Source organism: Rattus norvegicus, chromosome 3 (genome assembly GCF_021556685.1).
Source record: "Rattus norvegicus strain SHRSP/BbbUtx chromosome 3, alternate assembly SHRSP_T2T, whole genome shotgun sequence".
NCBI lineage: Eukaryota > Metazoa > Chordata > Mammalia > Rodentia > Muridae > Rattus > Rattus norvegicus.
Window position 1 is genome coordinate 4,214,953 of NC_141536.1, and position 23,210 is coordinate 4,238,162.

General features: G+C 42.5%; 1 protein-coding gene across 1 annotated transcript in view; it reads right to left on the reverse strand.

Moving 5' to 3' along the window:
• LOC120101877 (uncharacterized) overlaps positions 1–23,210 on the reverse strand; it is a 51,251-nt gene that overhangs the window by 15,785 nt on the left and 12,256 nt on the right. The window contains exons 2-5 of the mRNA XM_087655074.1: positions 12,259–12,321; positions 6,246–6,317; positions 5,803–5,889; positions 3,832–3,897 (exon numbers count right to left, since the gene is read on the reverse strand). Coding sequence (XP_087511200.1) covers positions 3,832–3,897; positions 5,803–5,889; positions 6,246–6,317; positions 12,259–12,321 — 288 coding nt within the window. The remainder of the gene's footprint in view (positions 1–3,831; positions 3,898–5,802; positions 5,890–6,245; positions 6,318–12,258; positions 12,322–23,210) is intronic.

A 23,210-nucleotide genomic window follows, 5' to 3' on the forward strand; every position in this document is an offset into this window, starting at 1 on the left:
TGAATAAATCTTGTCCCCACGGAAACTTGCGGTAAAAAGCGTGATGCTTCCGTTCGGTGCCACAAGAGCAGGCTGTGTTGTCTTTTGGATCTGTGCCCATTTGCCCTTTTGTCTTTCTGCCATGTTAGGGTGCAACGTGAGTCCTTCACCAGATATAGCCACCCATCTTGGTCACCCGGCTCCCAGAACTTGGAGGTAAATAAGCATCTTTCCTTTATTAATATTACTATTAATTATTATTTATTATTCTTATAGGGAAAGACAATGGGTTGAAAAATGATGAATAATCTCTGCTGTTAACAGAAGTGTCAGACTTTCGGCAGCTCAGAAACAAAGACGACAATGCACACACACACACACACACACACACACACACACACACACACACACACACACGTCAGCCTCGAGTCCTGTGGAGCTACTTGTTGGGAGAGGCAGGGACATGAGGCAGGAGTCTGCCCCTCTCTGATGGCCACCTAGCTTGTGGCTCACATCAAGTGCCTGACACATCTGGTTGTCAAGGACACAGAGAATCATGGGATGGTGGAGTGATTATGTCGACAACTGCTGGGGACACTGTGAGTGTCCCAGGCTTCCAGCAAGAAACAGCAAGGGCTTTTAAATATTTTTAAAATGTGTTTTTATTGTCTCAAAAAAATAGCAAGAGAGGTACGGTGTTTTTAAAGTCAATAAATAAAGCTATACCAGGTGGCGCCACCCTTGAACCTAGAGAGCTAAGTCAGAAAGCTCGTGACATCCAGGCAAGCTGGGGCTGTAAAACAAAACCCTGCCAAAAAAAAAAAAAGTAATAAGAACAGAAAAAAGTAATAAAAAGGGGGAAAATATTGCTGTAAAAAGCTTATAATTACTAAAAAAAGTAATAAAAAGAGGAAAATATTGCTGCAAAAAACTTATAATTGCTAAATAAGAGCAAACAGAAAAATTACTCCAAAATGTACTATCTGAGCTAACGACCAGGGAATATAGTATTCCTGCAGTTGCAAAATCTCTCACAGCCATGTTCATCCATTTCCTACCACAAAACTGAGACTACTCTGTAGGTAATGCGCGGTCATCTACATCAAAACATCCAATGTTATACATGAAGAGCAGCTCAACAACTTCCCTACGTTCATGTTGCACTCCCTGATCTGTTGGAGCGACTGTGGGTGTCTCATGTGTCTCCTCACCATAGAACAGTATTTCCCCACATTAAAGCCAGAAATATTGTGGAAACAACTCCAAAGAAACCTCTTTGGACCTTCTCTCATCCACACTACGAAAAGAACAAGGCCATTTGCAAAAAATGGCAACAGTGTGAGTCCTGAAAGGTCAAAGGAGGAGGAAGAATGGAGGGTTTGCAAGCCACTCACTTCAAGAAATGCTCCAGGACTTAGGTACACACTCGCAGTGTGTCAACAATGTTGTCTTGAGGAAAAAATACACAACGGATAACATATTACTTGACAGATCCACGCCAGAACGACTGAAGCTACGTCGTAAAGACTCGAGTCGAGGAAGTTTGCTAATTGAGTTTATAATGTATGGAAATTATATGATGCTTCCCCTTCGCTCCCCATCATGAGCTTGGTTTTTGGTGGAAGGGACGGTGTCTGTGAATGTCACCCGTGTTCCCGTGTCCCCTTTGATCTTCTTTTCTGACACCTACAGTGATGGGTGATGGAGGGAGTAACCGTAGCCAACAATTAATTATTCTTTACAAGATGAGCTCCAACGTGAGCCCAATTAAAGAATTTCCGGACACCTCTTCCTTTCTAAAACCAGTACATTTAATGAATTGAAGCCCCCGGCCTGTCACTCAGGCTTTCGTTCCCGTGCACGCTTACAGAGGTAACCACTGCCCTTCTCTCCCCGTCTGGAAATACCAATTGTCACCCTTTAAATGCTCCGTGTCCTCCTGACCCCTGGAAGTTTAACTTAGAGGCTTTTACAGCTTGTTCCTTGAGATGACACCATCTGGAAAGGTGTTTCTGGGGACAAACATGACTGCGGGGCATTTTAAGCAATAGAACACCGGTCCCATATGCAAGGCACAGCACTTGCAAGAACGAAGCAAATGCTCAACTTCAGCCTGGACTCGGAAAGAGGGGTCTTGATGGACTCAAAGCTTGAATTCTTCGGACCCTGCTACAATTTCTCCATCATAACATGAATAATAAACAAAGGGTTTCAAACACCACAACATTCCAACATCTTGTCAAAAGTGATTATGTGAAAGGTCACAACTGTGGCATGTGACACCTATGGGTTCCAACAGGAACGTACTTCACCACACAAGACTCAGACACCTCACCCCATCCAAGCTTAAGATCCCATCTGACAGATGTGTGAAGAAAGGTTTCAGTCATGAACAGCTGTGGAAACTGCAAACATGAGGCTTGGGAAGGACATGACTGTTCAAGGGGCAGCATGCAGAAGAGATTTTATGATAATCTCTCCCTGGTTGTGTTAAGGGCTATTGAAATCTACACATGTGAGAAAATTTCACACACACACACACACACACACACACACACACATACACACACAGAGACACACATACACACACAGGCACACATGCACACACAGGCACACATACACATAGATGCACACACAGGCACAAACACACACAGGCACACAGACATACACACACACACATAGGCACACACACACAGACATAGACACACACAGACACACACAGACATAGACACACACAGACACACACACACATGCACACACACACACACGCACACACACACACAAAATGAGATCTAACATAATTTCCAAAATGTCAATAGGTGACTTTATTTCACAGATAACAACTTCCGATTTAGAACAACCAGCTCTATGGTTCTACAATGGAGGCTCCTTGGGCGAGGCTGGATGAAGATTCCGTAGTTTTCCTGAACCAGTGCTACATTATTTTTTTAATATTAAGGGCTTTTTTTTTCAGTTGGTTGTTTTTGTTTTGTGTTTTGTTTTGTGTGTCAGACTGGATTGAAACCTCTAGACAGTCTGATCCTGTGGTTTACTTTTCCTACACATTTAAACACAGTTAAACCTCAGGGATGGCTACCTTGAAATTCTGTTGCAAAGTAGCAAAGCTCCCATGATCTTTAAGGTAAGAATGGATTCTATCAGCTGATAAACAGGACCCGGGGCTCGGACCCAGCAAGGAACGATGTGGGACTTTTTGTCTTTCTTTTTTTTTTTAATTTTTCGTTAGATAATTTTTTATTAATTGCTTTTTGTATATTCTTTTTTTTAATTTTTTATTAGATATATTTCTTTACTTACATTTCAGATGTTATTCCCCTTCCTGCCTTCCTGTCCATCAGCGCCTATTCCCTCTCCTTCCCCTCCCCCAACTGTTTGTCTTTTTAATTGAAAATAGTTTCTTCGCTCACACGATATACCCCAAGGAGAGTTTCCACTTCCTGGGATGCAATAGGAGGGAAGTGTGAATCTTCCTGGGAAGGGGAAATGGAATCCAAAGGAATTTTGTAAACATCTGATTTGCTAGGGGCTTCTTTAAAATGTGTGCCATGTTAAGTTTGAACCCTCGCACTGCATGAAAAACTGGCTTATGAGGTGCACCTAGGTAGTGGGGACACCAGCTCAGGCTTAAAGAGCAACAGAGCAAATGGGTAGCATCCCAGGATGGCTCACAAATGAGCCCCCACCCACAAGAATGAGAGCCCACTGCACATGACAGGTGCACATGTCAAAGCCTGATTTGCTAGAGGCTGAGAGTGACATGTTTACCTGGCGGCCAGATGGTTAGCATTTTAAGGAGAATCCATGTGTTGCCAAACAAAGCAACATTCCTACCTTTATTCTTGTCAGGTTTGTATCCCCCGCCTCCCAAGATATCTTCGAGATCCTTGTCTGACCAACCTACAGAAAAACCACATATTTCAGTGGCCAAAAGAAAAAAATCTCAGCAGCAAACATTTGGATTAGTCAAAGTTGTCCATGACACGTGAGTGTTCTTCATGGAACTGAGAGTGTGGTTCAGTGGCACAGCAGATGTCTCAGAACCACACCTTGTGCTCATACTAAGGATCGATGGGGAGGGGGAGAAGGAGGGGGAAGGGAAGGATGTTGAGGGAAACGAACAAGGAAGAAAGGGGGTAGGCAAAATTTCAACCGGCCCCTCAGACAGCTCATTGCCGACGTATATGTTCTGTAGAACGGCCAATCATCTTGAGTGTTTGTGTGACCACAGAGAGAAGAAATACAATCCTATAATTAAGTTCAGATGAGACGCCATCCCCCTGCCTCGATGGCAGCTCTCTGAGGCTCTGACTCTATAGAAGACTCTGCTTCTTAACTGAACCAAGGAGATTAATGCCTTTCTGCAAAAATAAGTCTCAACTTTCTCACGATCTGCAACACAATCACAGATGACTAATACAAGAAGCAGAATCATTATTAACCATAGTTCAGTGATTAAGTGCACATCTTCCTGAATGTCCTATGCTCTGTGTGCAAAGTGTGCTTAAAGCCGTCCCGCTCTATTCCAGAGGACAGAGGGGTGATTTGCTAAGCCCCTGGCGTCACTGTTCCTTCTCTTACTTGGCTTTGTCTGCTTTGTGTCATGAGACCACTTTTGCCAGGCAGAATGAATGTCATACCAACTGGATGACTTGGGAAGCATTTCTTAAAACTAAATGAAATGAATCCGTCTGTCCAGGACAGCCACTGATGGTGCTTGTCGACAAGATTTCGGGTGAAGCCTTTGTAAGCTACCGTGAGTCTTTTCCAGTGGTATGGGTGGTGTTAGCAGCAAGTTGGATTTTTTTTTATTATAGCACGCAGCATTACACTGAACTTTTATAAACCATAAGAGAACAAGGTTTTCCAAAGACTAACCTGCAATGCTAGAAAACTACAAATGGGCACAAGTCCATTGAACGGGTGTTGTAGTTCAAACGTGAAATGTCCCTATAGGCTCATGTGCTGGGACTCTTGAGGCCTGCTTTTGGAAATACATCACTGGAAGGTGACATCTGGGTTTTACTAGCCCACTTCCTGTCTCTGTCTCTCTGCTTCCTGTGTGTGGATACAACTCGAGCAGCAGAGATATATCGGGGCCTCATCGCTTCTAAAATGATAAACTGAAAGAATCCTTCCTCTTCTCTTCACTTGCTAGGTACTTGGTCAGGGCAACCAGAACAGTAATGAAAGGAGAACTAAGTGAGGAAAGGTACTAAACACTTTTTAAAATGTATTATTCCTTTATATGTATGTTTTAAACCCTTTTGAATTTAATTGTATTTAAGTTTGTGTGTGTGTGTGTGTGTGTGTGTGTGTGTGTGTGTGTAGGTCAGAGGACAGCTTTCAAGCTGCATATCTCAATATGAGAATCCAGGCATCTCCTAGCAAGATTGACATTCTAGAAATTTCTAAGAAGTATAAAATAATGCCACTCTCTGACAAATTGTTTTTCTCTCGACACAGACTCATACAATGTGCTATTTATGTTAATATGTATTGGTTTAGTATTATCATTTTATATGAACAATACTGATTTTTCTTAAAAATTAAATATATAGATGATAAACAGAGGTAGATATGACACACACAGACAATAGTTATTGAGATTCCCAGTAATTCGGAGAATCCCAAGACCAAAATATATCAGTACTACTGTTGTGGGATTCTCCGGCAGCTCAACGTGGCCCAGATCTGGCCCAGATCTACAGTACACTGGATGTCTCAGAACGCCATTGCAGGTATAAGACAAACCATACCAGGAACTATAGCACTGGCCTGTGATGTTGAGCAACTAGAACTTACCTCCTCCTTCTCCTGTACTTGGCTTTTTGGGGCCATCTAGATCGTTCTGATCATCCAAGGCATCTTCCAAGTCAAACCCATCAAGTTCTGGGGACCACAGAACAAAAGAGATAATCACTGCTGTACTGGGTAGTTTTTATGTCGGCATGAGCTAGAGCCATCTACAAGGAGGGAACCGTGTTTAGGAAAAGGCCTCCATAAGCTCAGGCTGTTAGGCATTTTCTCAGTGATCGATCAGTGGGGAAGGACACGGTACACCGTGGAAGGTACCATCCCTACACTGGTGGTCATAAGCCAAATAAAATAAACCCTTTCTTTTCTATGTTGGTTTTGATCATGGTGTTTAATTATCACTGTAGAAACACAAACTAGGATACCCACTGAAACAGGTAGCTGATGTGGAAAATCCTCCCTTCCTTTTTTCCTCTGAGAGCTTGTCTTACCCATAGGATTTGACGGTGCTCTAGTTGTTCCTGGCCTTCTCGTTGTAGTAGTGGTGATGTGGTCCCCTCTCTCTGACAGTAGGAGGGAAAACAGCAAAAAAAAATAAATAATAATAAAATGCATACCTACATCATAGTTTAAGGAAGTCACACCGTGAATAGGCCATCGTTCGTACTTATTAAAGCTCCTATACAACCTCATGACTACCCGGAAAAAGATGGCAAAGAGATGGAACAGGTTTAAGTGAGGGAGAGTCTAACCATTCTTCATATGTTGGGGACCGAGAGACCCACATCTCACCACTTGACCAGAGCTAAAACATGAGCCCAGATCTGCTGCACACATGGAGAGGGAATTCTAGACGATCCCCGAGACCTTTGAGCTACAGTTTCCTCCACTGTTAGTGCAAGAACTGAACAGCAGATTGCGATGCCCAGAGATGAATGAGCTGGTGTTGTCTGTAATGTGCAGAGAACTGTTTTATAAGCTAGCATTTATGTGATGTACAGAGAACTGCTTTACAAACTGAAAGTGGTTAAAGAAGCAAATTTGACCATCATGCTATACCATACATTAAAGTCAACTAAAAGTGGATCAAAGATCTAAAAAGCTAGTTTCTAAACACTCAGCAGAAAACATTTTGGAAAAAATATATATCCGGTTCCTGTCAGCCTGCACTTCTTTGCTTCATCCATCTTATCTAGTTTGGTGGCTCTATATGTATGGGCCACATGTGGAGCCACATGTAGGCTCTGAATGACCGTTCCTTCAGACTCTGCTCTAAACCTTGCCTCCCTATCCCCTTCTAAGGGTACTTTTGTTCCCCTTTTAAAGAAGGAGTGGAGCATCCGCATTTTGGTCATCCTTCTTGAGTTTCATGTGATCTATGGCGATGCACTCTTTTAATCACAGCACTCCGAGGAACAGAGGCAAGAGGATCTCTGAACTTGAAAACAGCCTGGTCCACAGAGTGAGTTCCAGGACAGCCAAGAGAAACCCTGCATTAAAGAAACAACAACAAAAACAAAAAGAGAAAGAAATGAAAAGAAAAAACAACAAGGATTTCCAAACAACTCACTTGCACCGTCACAGAACAACAAACAAATGGGTGTTGTAGTCAAACGTGAAACGACCCTACAGGCCAATTGTTGGGAATACGTCACTGGAAGGTGACATGTAAGGTTTACTATCCACTTCCTGTCTCTGTCTCTGTGCTTCCTGCGTGTCACTCCAACGTGAGCAGTGGGGTCACATGGGGCCCAGGTTAAGAGTAAAGGAGAACTACTGTGGCATTTTGTAAGTGATGGATTGGATACTGCCTTGTCATCACTATTACATGTTGATGCTACTGAACTCATTTCAGCAGTGTCTCAGAAAGCAAAGTATTTAAAGCAGAGGTGAGGGAAATTACTATAAACGTAAAGTAAACCTAAAGGTATAAAACCAAGAAGATCCAAATAAAGACACACACCAGAAAACACACCAGATTGGCAACATCAGCTCCCACACTCTCTATGGTCAATGAAAGCCTATAGAAGTCCCACTGATTGTTTCTTTCCAGAAATAGTCAAATTTGATCTAAACTTTTTGGGGAAGGCAGAACCTGAGATTGTCTTTTTTAAACCTTAAAAAGAATAAAGTGGGATGAATCACTCTACCTAATATTTCATAGTTAACATTTATCAAAGATGTGGCAGACAGATAGATATAGGCAACAGAACAGAATGAAGAGGTCAAAAGACCTCAGATCTGCTCAAGAGGTTTTTGTTATACATATGCAAAGTAACTCAAGGGAGGAAGAAATCTTTTCAGCAAAAGGTGCTGGAATAATTAAACTTCCAAAACAAAAAGCAATGGGTTTCATTTTATAAAACTAACTGCAAATTGATAGGTTCTATTTGCTTAAATATTAAACCATTAAATTTTCAGAAGGAAATGCTTAGAATGTTTCAGAATGAATGCTTAGTAAAGAGTTCAGATATTCGCAACAGAAACATGGCCCATAAGAGGAAAAGTTGTTACGAAGCTGGAAAGAGCAGGCCACCTGGTGCACGGCCACGATCCAGGAAGCTGAGGTGGGAGGACCTGGCATTTGAGATCCAGCTAGGACTGCTTGCCAAGATAGTAAGATTCAGTCTCAAAAGAGGGAGGAAGAGGAAGAAGTGGCATAGGAATAGGATGTGTAGAAAGGAGGGAGGACAAAGAATTCTAGACAAGAAAACCATCAGGAAGCTTTAATGGAGCTAAGGTTCTTGTGGGCTGGTGGCGTAGCTCAGAAGCAAGCATGCATTTACTTAGAGGTCCTAGGTTTTTCCTCAGAACAAACGGGGAAAAACAAGGGGGAGGAGAGGAAAGAAAGGAAATCTGGAGTTGGCTTTTTGAGAAAAGAAAACAAGATTCAAAACTTGTTCTAATGACTCAAAATTATAAATGGGAGAGGAGGCATTACAACTAATACTAAATAGGTACAAAGGAAACTACAATGGACAATGTATTCCTACAAATCAGACACGCTAGAGGAAATGGATAGAGCTCTAGAAGCACACAAACTATTAAGGTGATTATGAAAAATCAAAATATAAATGGATGGATGATAATTAGAATAATTAACAACCTCCCAACAAAGAAATATCCAGGTAAAAGAAGGTTATTAAAATGAATTCAAAGAAAAGTTAAAGCTAATCCTTCTCAAATCCTTGCAGATCTGAAGAGGAGGAAAGAATTCCAAATTCACTTCATGAGAACAGCATGACCCTCACGCGAAGCCAGAGAAGAATGCCAAAAACAAGCAAAACTACATGAATAGAGGCAAAAATCAAGGAAACATTACATTAGCAAAGAAAATGAACAGCATATTTAAAAGATTGCACCCTATAATCAAAACTGGATTTATGCCCGGGACACAGGATTGCTCAACATAAATTAAATCATTAAACATTAAAAGTATGAAGCATAAAAACCATGTGATCATGTCAGTAGGTATAGAAAGAGAAATTGACAAAATTTAACATCTTTTTGATGACAATTCCACATATCAGCCATAGAAGCTAGAGTGGTTAGCGCGAGTTGTCAACTCAATGAGTTCTAGAACCTCCTGAGAGAGAGGCCTCCAGCAATATGGTAGGAGATCATCTTGACTCGGTAAACTGTGTTGAAAAGAAGCACCTACGGCAGATGACATGGTTCTTCGGTCTGAGATCCTAGCCTGTACACAGGTGATGGAGTGAGCTGAGTGTATGCCATCATCACTCAAACTGGGCAAAAATAACTCTCCCTTAAGCGACTTCCACCCTGGTGCTTTCTTACAGCAACTAGAAAGGTAACGAAGATGAAAGCGAGTCACCCAACGGAATGAAGACCACACAGGATGAGGCACCAGGGTACATAGTCAAGGGGGAAACACTGAAAGATTTCCTTCTAACCTGAGGAACAAGACAACTGTGTCCAATCTACCAATTCTATTCAATGCAGTACCAGCAGTCCTAGCAAGAATGAGGAAAGGATATTGAAAACGGTCTGTAGGTGACAGGACTGTATGCACAGAAGATCCATGAGAACCAAGTGTGGTGGTGCCCACCTATGAACCCAGAATCTGACAGGCAGACTCAGGAGGAGGAGGACTTGGAGGGCAGCCTGAATTATATAACAAATTTCAAATGAGCCTGGGCTACAGATACGGAAAAATAGACAAACTGAAAGAGGAAACACTGGCATATCCATGGTTTTGAAGATGAACGAAGTAGTCATAAGCCAAAGAATGTGTATGGCAAAAGGAGAGAAATAACTCCCCCGCAGAGCCTCCAAGAGGAATGCTGCCACACAGGCACTAGTGCTTTGCGCCACTGAACTATCCCTGCAGCCTCCCTTGATCATATCTGCTGCCAGTAACGAAACTTGGAATTTAAGACAGTTTTCCGAAAACTTGCTGGTGGCTGTGATATGAGCAGCTTTTCAATATCTAGGTGGTTTTTTAAATCATTGTTTTACTCATCATTTATTTGCTTATTTGTTTTGGGACAAGAGATCTTGCTGTTGTAACCCTGAGTACCCTGGAACTTGCAATACAGAACAGGATTATCCTCAAACTTTTGGTATTCTCCCCACCTCTGCCTCCACAGTGCTGGGATTACAGGTGGTGCCACCCTGTATGACTACTGAACGCTTTGTTCAATGAGATAGGTGGCAACAGGATTCGGTGTGATTCTGTAATATATTACATTGTGCATTGGTTGGGGTATCAGTGTTTCCAAGTGACCAGTGCACAGCGCTAGCAAACTGTGAATGATCCATTCAAAGAATAGGAGAGTCCAATGGAAGAGCTGGAGGAAGGACTGAAGGACCAGAAGAGGTCACGGACTCCAAAGGACCATGAACAGAGTCAACTAACCTGGACCCTTGGAGCTCTCAGGGTCTGAACCGCCAACCAGGGAGCATGCACATCTGGCCCTAGGTCCCCACACATGTGTAGCGGATATGCAGCTTGGGCACGTTGGCTCCAAACAACTGGACCAGGGGCTGTCCCTAAAGCTGTTGCCTGCCTGTGAATCCTGTTTCCCTGGTTGGGCTACCTTACTAGCCTCAGTGCAAGAGGATGAATCCAGCCCCAAAGAGGCTAGATGTGCCAGCTAGGTGTCGGGGGTGGGGAGTGGGGACGGATACCCTGGGGGCTCCATCCTTCTGAGGAGAAGGGGCGAGATAGAGGGAGAGACTGTGTAAGGGAGCAGGGAAACTGGCAGCCATTTGGACAAAAAGGGAGTAAATAAATAAATAAGAAAATACTAAAGAAAAAAAGCACATTGAGTTCTTTCCCCTTTTCTCCTACACATTTGCATGAGTCTGGATTTTCTCCGCATGTTGTACTGAACCTCAGGAACCTATAACTGCTCAGTCCAGATGCAGATATTAAAAATCCAGGAGGAGTGGTAACACACATCTGTAGTCCCAGCACAGGGGTCGGGGGGTGGGGAGGTAGAGGCAGGTAGATAGATCTCTGTGAATTTGAGGCCAGTCTGGTCTGTCTAGTAAAGTGTGGTCTACATAGTGATTCCTACGTCTGTCTCAGAGTAACACAAACACACACAAACAGACACATACACATACACACATACACACAAACACACACACATATACGCACACAGAAATGTACACACACACACAAACATACACACACAGACATGCATGTGCACACACACACACACACACAGAGGCGCGCACACATACACACACACACAGAGGCACACACAGACACAGACATGCACACGTGCGCACACACACACACATACACACACACACACACACACACACACACACACACACACACACACACACACACACCAAGAATCCAGATGAATTCTATTGAAGCCAGACATTACAGAAAACTATAAAATAATGTCATTCATTACTCTAAATTATGTTTTCACCTTATAAGAACAGTTACTTCTCATAAAAGCACACCACATATGTCAATGCATATGGCTTTTTATTTTCCTCGGATTAATATCAGTTTTTAGTTCTAAGTTCTCAGATGAGAAGTATTTATAGATGTGACCCACATACACAAACTCTCCCGAGATCTTCAAAAACTTAGAGAATATCATGAAAACGTCTGAATATCTTCGTTGAAGACTTCTCCTTAGGCCTCAGGTTGCCCAACTCTGCTCGACTATGAATGGCTCATGTTTAACCTGGGAGCTATGGGGATAGGCTGGGGCTTAAGTCAATTTCAGCTCACCCCTTCCGCCTCCTGTACCTGGATTCTGGCAGCCATCGTCACCCAAAGCAATAGGGAAGTGGAAACGCATGGCTTTCACGTAAGGCACAGTGACCAACCAGATGGGATTCTGTTGAATTAAATCTAACATTCACATGGGTGCCTTTGCTAACTTTTCATATGTGCAGCTAAAAATTCTACATGGCTCCTTTTGACCCTGTCCCAGATGGAGTCCTAATGAGTCCCTCCTTGTGTCCCTTCTCAGGTGAGTCTGGCCTTCCTCACTTCCCACACCTCATTACCTGCTGGATTTGATGAGGCTCTGGTTGTTCCTGTCCTTCTAGTCGTGGTGCTAAAGTGGCTCTCTGAAGGGAGAAGGGAGGACGAAAGGAAGCAGATTGTAAAACACAGTGGCTGCTTTATGGTTTACAGAAGTCACATCGTGAGAATGGTCTCAGTATAGGTCCCCGAGGCCATTGTGGGGATCACACTGAAGAATCATAAAAAGTCATGGGTTCTGAAGCTAGAAATGCACATCAGTGGCCAAGAGTCACTGTTGCTCTAGCACTGGACCCAAGTCAAAGCCGGGCTTCTCGGCACAGAGAATTTCAGGACAACTCGGGCTAAATCAAGAGACCCTGTCTCAAAACAAAACAGTGAGAGGAATGAAACGGGTCGGAGTTCTCTTTTTGTACAGCAGAAAAAAGGCGAAGGCAGATGCATGTTCTCTTGTGGTTTCAACATAATGAAAATTGTGAAATTTTCTAAATGAAAAAGGAAGATGACACACGTATGACGAGACGACACAAGCCTTGCACAACAGAACAAACAGGTAGATGGAGGCACAGCTAGTCTCATATGCGTGTACTTTTCTGAAGGCAAGATTGTCAGTGTGGTGCATGGCCGACCACTTGTGTTTGCTTGGTGGACTTGTTTGTTTGAGTCACGCTTTACTGAGGAAGTTTCTTTCAGCGCATCCTCCAGATTAAAACCATCGAAGTCTCCATATCCTGCAAAGAAGAAGACAATTTTAAGTTTAGGTAGTTTTTAAAATGAAGGAAAGATTGTAATATTTTCTTTGTCCTTACCATTATAATTTGTGGTTCTGAGAACTGAACCTAGGACCTAGAATGTACTAGGCAAGTGTTCACCACTGAGGCTGATGCTAAAATAGACTCTTGACATGGTGTTTGTCATTTAAAAAAAAAAGGGGGATGTGAATGCAAACGGAAAACAAAAATCCAAAGTAGCTATACTTACATGTAGGGAGCCATATTGGATTTGGGCCTGGCCGCTTTGTGGCTCAAAGTGTCTACGTGACTCTTGGCTGCATGGCCACAGATGTTCAACCTTGAAATGACTGTCATAAGTCTTGAGAGTGTTGGACAAAAGCCTCTCCCATGAATTTATGACACAGGAAGATAACATTCACAGGTTGTTTCAGTCTGAGCAAACACCAGACATCTCCAGCGTCTCCATCACATGACCTCTTCACCTTCTGCTCTCGCTGCTGGAATGCCCTTCTCCCTCCATCCTTTGTGTTTCACTAAGGACACTCCCCCTACCTGAAAACCTTAAAAGCTGTAACGTTCACCCCAATAAACGAGACCTTGACAACAGAACTTTTGCTTGGTCTCCTTCTTCTCTTCACCCCCATTTGATACACAGGTAGAAGGCCTCTTCGGGACCCTGAATAACTGGACCTGCTGGACGGGTCACTTACGCCAAGAAAAAATAGAGCAGAAGTCAAACACTCCATTTTGATAGAAAGAAACAGATCGTTACAAAATGCAAAAGGGCTACTTCAGCAACAAGTCAAATGCATTTGAGATATGTGCATGTGCATGTGCGTGTGTGTGTGTGTGTGTGTGTGTGTGTGTGTGTCTGTGTGTGTGTGTGTGTCTCCATTGTCAGGCACCCAAACATATATGGCAATCATTAATAGATATGAACATAGAATGTAACACAGTAATAGGAAACTTCCATCATCAAATGGATGACCTAACCATGGGGAGAAACAGTGGCTTTTACAAGTGTTCTTTGCAAATGCACACATAGGGAACATCATAGATCGTGTGCTAATACATGAAGCACATTCCAGCGGTGATTATGGAAGAGTGGGATCATATCAAGTCTCTTTTCTGACTACAACAGCATGAAACTAAAACTGAATGGTGAGAGAGACAGCTCACAAATATGTAGAAATTAAACAGCACTCTTCTCAACAATCCATAAGTCAAGGAAAACCAACTAGACGGAAACCAAACAGGATCCAGAGACAAGGGCAAATGGGATCACAATACATTCAAATGGAAAGCAGTCCTGACTGGAAGCCTGCAATACATCAGCCCTCATGTTACACCTCAGAAAGCTAGAAAGCAGAACAAAGGGAAAGCCAAGCAGAGCAAAGCATGTTTAAAAAACAACAAAGTGGGTAATCTAAAGGAAACGATTGAAATTCCTTTTGTGTGTGTGTGTGTGTGTGTGTGTGTGTGTGTGTGTGTGTGTGTGTGTGTTGTGTGTGTGTGTATTGTGTATGTTTTGGCGCGCCATGTATGTTTCTGCATGGCATGCATGCAGTGCCTTTAGAGGCCAGAAGAGGGTGTCAAGTCCTCTACAACTGGAATACAGATGACTGTGGTCTGTCATGTGGATGTTAGGGATCAAACAAACCCACGTCCTGTGGAAAAGCAGTCAGTGATCTTTACTGCTGGGTCATTTCTGGAACCCCACAGAAGAAGCGGTTGTATACAAGGATTAATTCAGAAAGCTGAATATCACACACTTTGTCTCAAATGGGAGAGTCTAGATTTTAATTTTTTTATTTTTAATTTTTTTTTTTTTGGTTCTTTTTTTTCGGAGCTGGGGACCGAACCCAGGGCCTTGCGCTTCCTAGGCAAGCGCTCTACCACTGAGCTAAATCCCCAACCCCTATTTTTAATTTTTAAAAATTACATATATATGTGTATCTGTGGACATAGGTACAGGTACTCTTGGAAACCAGAAGTGAATGTCAGTTCCCTAGGAGGTAGAGCTAGCAGCCCGCCATGGATGCTGGGAACCAAAATCTTAATGAAAAGCTAGTTTTCAAGTCTGAGCCTAGATTTTAAACAAGCACTTGAGGAACAGAACAAATAAAATCACACATCACAAATCCTAGGACGCAGTTCAGAATAAGTGAAAGCCCTGTGTGGCCAGTGAGGAAAGTGACAGGGCCAACATTGGTCAGTGACAGGCAAGAACTACAAGTTGGAGATAATATAAAAGTCAGAAATACAAAATGATCTAAAATCCATATAAGCGGTACTTGACCTGTATGCTACAAAGCTGCCAAAAATAAAAGCAAAATAATAGTAGTGTAAAATACACAACCCAGAAATAAAGTCGAACGTAACTCTTACGGAGAGTTGAAAATGCACAAAGGGTTAAGGATAGTGTCTTCAGGAATCACTGGTGGGAAAACACAAAAGAATAAAATTAGACCTTTATTCCAATACAGTAACTGAATCATAATTAATTTGCAATTTATTAAATGTGATACCCAATCCTGAAGAGGTACTAAAAGAAGTAGCGGGCATAGGTCTGGCTTATGGTTTCCTGAAGAGCATTCCCAAAGCATAGGCAAAAGAGCAAACTGCAGCAGTGAGGTGGAGCTTACAGGCCAAGGGCTCACTCCGCAAGTGGAAAGCCCTGGGTTCAATTCCCAGCACCACAAAACAAGGAGACTAACATGCGTCCAACCAAAATGCTTCACCACAGCTAAAGAATGACCCATGCAATTAAGTGACATTTTCCACAAAGAAATGATGTTTATGGTCAACCGATGAATTAAAAGATAATGTACGACAAGTCTAATCTTTGAGGAAACAAAAATTGCAAGTGCAATGAAGCTAGCTTTAATCCTAGCCCATGGAAAATGGTATGGACGCTCCTGAAAAGTAAGCATAGAATTATCCTATAATCCAGTTATATGAAGCTTGGGAACTGAGGTTGGTAAACCAGAGGCATTTGCACGCTCACGCTCAGTGCAAAACTATTCACAGTAGCCAAGGTATGGGAAAAAAAACTCAAGCTTTATCTAGGTAAATGAATACAGAAAACGGTTATTAGACTAGGGAAATGTCTTGGTGATAGCACACGTACTTGGTGTGTGCAAAAGGCCCTTTATTTTTGAGATTATTACTACAACACTTCTCCCTTCCCTCCCTCCAAATCTTCCCATATACCCCTCCAAACAGCACTGTCAGTTCCACTTAAATGGAACCACCAGTGTACCATACTCAACCTGCCCAAAGTTACAGGGTCATGTAGACCCTCTCCACAACCTGGCGATTACTGCTAGTGCCAAGCTTACAAATGCACCGAAAAAGTTTCTGAGTCAAAAGCTTACAGCCTAGTAGCCAAGTCTTGCTTCTTTTCAGAGTCCTTTACATATTACTTCCAAATCCTGAACATGGGATTCAGTATTATCAAGTCCAACTCTTATAATCTTCCTCCCACAGTGACACAGGGGAGATCAAGGTCCCCTCTGGGATTCGGAGTCACACTGACAACAGGACTTAAAAACAGACTCACAAAGAACCACAAGGACGATTTATTAGAGTTCAGAAGAAGAACCCCAGGACTGGCAAGCTGTAAAGCCCTAGCAGCTCCCAGAGGACGAGAAAGGAGAAGGGCCAAGCCGTGCTGTTTAAGCTGCCATGGAGGTTAGACTCATGGCCAGCAAGCAGCCACATGTGGGGTTACAGGTTTTAAGGAAAGAGTAGGGAGGCCCAAAATGCTGGGGATAAAGACCCCAGTACTAAGGAAAGAACACTTAGAAAAGAGTTAGAAAATGTGAAAAATATGTATGCTTTTCTGACTTGGTCATAGGGTAGGACTTAGGACCTTTTACATGACTGGTCGGTAAGCTTCTGAACAATGGTGGTGGGAATCGTGGGAAAGAAAAGTACAGTGTCTCATTTTAAAAACCATTCTATCTTTTCAGCAAGGTTTTAGCTGGTGAGCCAACCTTTCTATGGTAATCCCTTACCAAAGGGATCGAACCAGTCTCCACTCAGACTGGAGATCTTATCCTCTTGACCGACACTAACAGTACCATAAGCCAGTAGAGATCGACAGTTCTCTCTCTAGCCCTGGGCCCAAAGCACTACCCCAGAAACACACACTTGAATGCTAACCCAACTTACAGAACAAGCAGTCCATTAAGCAGTTTTCCCTGAGATACCAGTCTGGAAGTAATGCGAAATTATTTCGCCCGTTTTATTGCTCCACTCCCCTTCTCATGTTCTGGTCCATCTAATTACTGCTGCTCATAAGGAGACTCAAGACTTGTGTGTGAGCTGGATGATGGATTAGGGGCAGCTAATTTGAAAGAGGAAACCTTTCCTCAGCAAAGGCAAAGAGTGATACTCTGCACCTACGTAGGCAAGAAATAAATATATTATTTATTTATTTAATATGTTATTAATATGATACACACACACACACATAAAATCAATGAGTGTGCAAGAATCCTTGGAGATCAGAAGAGGGCATCGGATCCCCTAAAACTGGACTTAGAGTCATCTGCGAGTTATCGTGTGGATGCTGGGAACTGAATCCAGGTCCTCTCGAGAGCCTCTCTACTCCCAGAAACTGGAAGTCAGCAGACGTTCTACTACAGGCACAAGGCGAGCCTGGTATGCACAGCGATTTCAAGTACAGCTTGGTGTACGTGTCAAGTCCTAGGCCAGCCAGGGCTATACGATGAAACCCTACCTCAAAGAAGAGGAGGAAGGTATATCATGAAGGAGGCCTCTTGAAGATAGAAACGGACTGGAGTGAAGCAGCTCTAAACAAGGCAGGGCAAGGATTTTAGTTCCAGTCCAGCTACAACCTACCCTGTGACTCTTTACTGCACACCGTTTTCTTTAAGGACTTTTGTCCCTTCCAACAGCTCAAAGTATGGTCCTCCATAAAGTCAGTCACTGCTAATCCCTTCCTACAGTGAGAAGGTAGACTTGTAGGGCACATAAAACTTAACAAAATGCCTCTGGTTCCTCGGGCTACCTGTAAATTGTTCAGAGCGCTCTATGTCTACAGCTTTGGTGAGCCATCACCCATGCTGGGGTGGAACTTCAAAACCAAACTTTGTAGATGTATGTGCAGGTGTGTGTGTGTGTGTGTGTGTGTGTGTCTGTGTGTGTGTGTGTGTGTGTGTGTGTGTGTGTTTCTTTGTTTAGGTTCACACACTCCTTTGTGGGTATTTGAAGGCCCTACTATTTTTGAGGCAGAATCTTTCATACATACACAGAACGTAGCAATTTAGTCAAGTCAGCTTGCTACTCACTGCCAAGGATCTGCTCTCCCCCTTTCACCAACAATGAGAGCACAAGTGTGTGCCACTGGCATTGGCTTGTCACGTGGGTGTTCGGTATTGAGCTCATATTCCTATGTTTATGCAGCAATCACTTTACGGACTGAACCCTCTCCCCATCCTCTGTGGTGAGCTTTTGGTGATGCAGCTGCCTTTCAGTCACAGTTTCTTCTCAGTAACTAAGCCTCAATAAATTAATTGATTTACCAAGCTAATAGACACGCCAAAGTGGATGAAAGCCCGTGAAGCCTCAACTCTACACAAAGAACTACATGCAACTAAGAAATGCTGAGACTTTGATAGTCTTCCCCGGGGAAGAGCAGGTCAATTTTTACCCAATACTAAGTAGTCAGTACTGAAAACATAAACATACAAGCAACATTAGACAGGTTGAATAGGTTATATTTATGTATGCAGGAAAATCTATACATAGTTGCATGTAACAACAATTAATGAAAAGGGAGGTTGTGGACTTAAAAGAGAACAAGCAAGAGTAGATGGGAGTCATTTTAACATTTTATTTTATTTTATTTTCATCCTGTGTATGTGTGAATGCCCAAGGCAACCAGAGGCATCAGAGCCTGTGAGCTAGAAGTCCAGGCAGTTGTGAGCCATCTGCCAAGGGTACTAGGCACCAAACTCAGTTCTTCTGGAAGAGTAAAATACACTTCCAAATACTGAGCCATCTCTCCAGCCCACATGGAAGGGTTTGGTGGGAGGAGAAGTGGAGGGAATGGAGAAATGATGGGATTATGTTATAATTTCAAAAGTAAAAGTGATAATTTTTAAGACACACTTAATCATGTCCCTCCCGCCCCAACCAGAGAATCATTATGTCCTGGCTATCACCCCACATCCCTGTGGGATCACTGGGTAGATGAGTTCTAACATTTCTGCACAAAGAATGCCCAAGAGGCCTGAGGCAAGACACCTGTGGTAGAGCCGCTGAGACACAACCCCACTGTACACTCAACATGTTTGTCACACTTAGACCTGCGTTGTGAGTAACATAGATATTACCAAATGAGACACATGCAAAAACATGAATACCAGACCTGTGCAAAATAGCAGAACCCAGGCTACAAAAGAAGAAGACTGCATGCACAGTCCATTTAGCTTACTGTGTGCTCATTAACCACCACTTAGTGGAAGGAAAAAGTACTTAGGCCCCTGCAATGGGTCTGAGTCATTTCAGCTGACCCCGCACTTAACACACATATTGTGGAATTTTCATTTCTGGTTTTCAAAAGATCTTACACTGTTTTTAAAACCATATATGGAAGTTGTCTAGATATGATCTTTTCTGAGAATCTATTGTGGTTTTATGTAAAATAAAAACAGTGTGACATCACGACACAATGCTAATGATATAATGTTCAATTTCCTGTAATGCATGCAATCCCTCAGGGGTGTTCTCATTTCGAGTGTCAGGGCATACACAGTTGATACTTTATGAGGCAGAAATCACTATAAGATGTAACTAAGCTAGCTTCTAAGGTATTGGAGATACAGTTATTATCTTGTATTATCTAGACAGGCTCAAAGTGAATTCTAGGGTCGTGATAAGAAAAGAAGAGTGATAATCAGACAACATGTGGTCAGTGGATCAGGGGAAGGAGCCATGATCCATGAGATGAAGACACATTTCACAAAACAAAAAGAAACAAAACAAACAATAAGAACAAACTCAGGAAAGGCAAAGAAAACTAGAGCCTTCAGAGGAGGACAACGCTGCTAAAGCTGAACTTTATTCTAGTGGGAATCTTTCAGCTGCCTAATACCCAAAATGTTAATGGATGGATTTGTGTTGCTTTAGGCATCTAAGTTCAAGGCAGAAATAGAGAGACTATCTCCCCCTTTCTCCTATGTATATAACAGTCCATCACAGGCCTGGAGAACAGTAAGAACATTGTATTCTTTGCCTGAAAGAAGTTTCCACAGCAGGTGACATCTGTTTAAAACAAACCATGTGCTCGCCTTTGTTCTTCTGAGGTCTGCAGTATTCATTGGGAAATCTTTCCACATCCTATTAAGCTGACTCTTGAATGTCACACTTTTAACAAGCAAATATTCTTTTTGTAAAAAAAAAAATGGAGTCCTACTTACAATTATGTATATTCTAACCGGGCAATATGACTGGCAAAGGCCTTAATTAAGGTTCATAATTCACACCTAGTGTATTATTAGGCCTTTGCTACACATTGGCATTTGTGAGCATTGTACCATGACCCTGTCGTCTGCACAGCTTCTTGCAATTACTGTGATTGCAAAGGATTTGTGAAAGTTGAGGTGACAAAGAATGGCATTCCACTCACCTGAGGGACACATCCTTTGCTCACACTAATCTAAATCCAGAAGAAAGGCTTCCAAGTCATCACATCTATCCACAGGAAACTGGTTAGCTGTTCTTATATTTTAGTGAGATACAAAGTAGTTAAGAATGGGGTGGGGGAAGGAAGGAAGGATTCCATTCAAATCCAGGAACACTCAGGAGCATGGCTCTGCTGATATTTTGAACTCTGGGGAATTCTACTCTGGGGAACTGGAAAATATTATTATTTCTTTTCAAATTTTAAGTTATCCAGTTTATTGTACAGTTATCTTCTGCATAAAAAGCAGAAACCCTGATAACCTGAACTCAATTCCTTGAACCGATGGAGAGATGGGAAATTATCAACTCCATAACTTTTCTTGGACTTCCACAGGCACCATGGTACATATCAATCTCTCTTTCTGTGTGTGTGTCTCTCTGTCTCTCTGTCTCTCTGTCTCTGTCTCTCTCTCTCTCTCTTCTTACACATATACATACACATAAATGTACACACTCTTGTGCATGCACGCGCGCGCGCGCGCGCGCACACACACACACACACACACACACACACACACACACGCACACGCACACACTCACTCATGCTCACACTAAATTACCCAAAATGTAAGCTCTCAGCTGCTCCTGACACCATGGCTTCTCTCTGCCATCATGGACTCTAACCTTCTGGAAACATCATCCTAATTTTATTTTTAATTTGCTTTGGCCATGGTGTCTTTCAAAGCAATAAAGAAGTAAATAATACATACTGTCATGTATTCAGTCTTTAATGGATCAAATGTTGCTGTGTGGCCAGTTGTTAATGTATACTTTAACTCCACTTTGTCCCAGTAGCCCTAAGAAAGCAGTGCAACACAGATACCTACAGTGTCCAAACATAAGAAATAGTCTGACAAGACTTCCTAAAAGCTGCCTGCAAGCCAGTCTTCTCCTATCTGCCCTCGGAAGATGTTGAACTCTCAGCTTCTCCAGCCCTACATCTGTATGGACACTGTCCTGCCCCCACCCTGATGATAACGGACTGAACCTCTGAACCTGTAAGCTGGCCCCACTTTTTCCTAAAAGCAGGAACCATAGAGGTTGGCAAGGAAAAAGACAATGGACAAATGGGTTCTGTCTTTGATTAGAGTACTGAGCACTCCTTGAAGGAGGAGATAGTGAAGATACACTATTTTACACCTATCCTGTGACCAAAAATTATTACACAGATCAATAAGGAGGCAACAGAGAATCATTGATAGAGTGTTTGTCTAGCACACACAAGGTCATGGTTTCCAGCATCAGTACTCAAAAGAATGGAAAGAAGGGAGGGAAAATGGAGGAGGGTGTGATTGAAACATTAGAAACTATAGCGTGTCAAATGACTATCTTTCCAGTATCTTTTTCTCCCTCAATGACCTGCTGCTCCTCACACTGTACATAGTGTACTAATGAACGCTCATGAACAGATCATAAGCACAAAAACACACATGTCAAACTATGCTTTGAAATCAGAACAAGTTATAATGTGGGATGCCTCAGTAGGTATCGTTTCTAAAAGCAAAGATAGATCATCTTCGACTGGTCCTTTAGTTTTTATCTAATACCTGTCTGCAATTTTCATGTCCTCTTTACATGGGTACATGGGTATGTTACCTGCTCCATCTTCTAGATTTTCCCAGCATTCTCTGCTGACTTAACAGTCAGCCTGTAAGAGAGGGTGTGTGCTCCTGGCACTGTTTGTTGCCAGCCAAGGCAGGCTGGTGTGCACACGTGTGTTCTTTCTTCACACTCAAGAGAGAGGAAAATGGACTCCCATTTTGGAGTGTTTTCCGTAGAACTATCTGCAAAAGCAAACAGACTGAAAAATCCCTCTGGTGCATTTGTATCTTTGGCCTTTTGCAAGAAGGGGTGAGAAGGAAGAGAAAGGACGACTGACTGAGAAGGTTGTTCTCATTCCCACTGCTGGCGAGGGGTTTGATTTCCTAAGTATTAATCAAAATCACTCTTGATTATAGCAAAAACAACCTTTGCTATAGTTTTAATGAAATTAATAAGAATATATGGTAATTCTGAGCAATCTTGCTCTAGAGATTAAAGAACAGCCTGCCAGGAAACATACGAATAAAGCATTAAGATCAAAATTTGCATAATTAAGTTTCTTCCCTACACTGCCCAACCCACCCCCAGCATCACTAGCTGTGCTAAGTTCTATGAAAAAAGATGTTTAAAGTCAGGTTGGCAAAGCCTGGGTTTCCCCCTGAGCCGGAACATCCTTTTCCAACACTGTTTTCGTGTTTTTAAAACTCATGCCTGCCAGACTAACAGATAGCCAATGACGATTGACCAAAATTACAGAGTGCAGAGGTTTTGAGCCCTCCTCTTAAATTCTTAAATGAAAAAAAAACTGCTTTCCTGCCACTTTGGTACCATACCAATCTGTGTGTCCTGCTCTATGGAAGTGTCCTGCCAAGTCGTAGCCTAAGCAACGTATCAAAGCCCCAAATGACAAGCATTGTTTAATGATACCAGACAGAAAGGCTCCCCCCTCCAGTACTACTCCCTCAACAGAGGCTGTGAAAGCC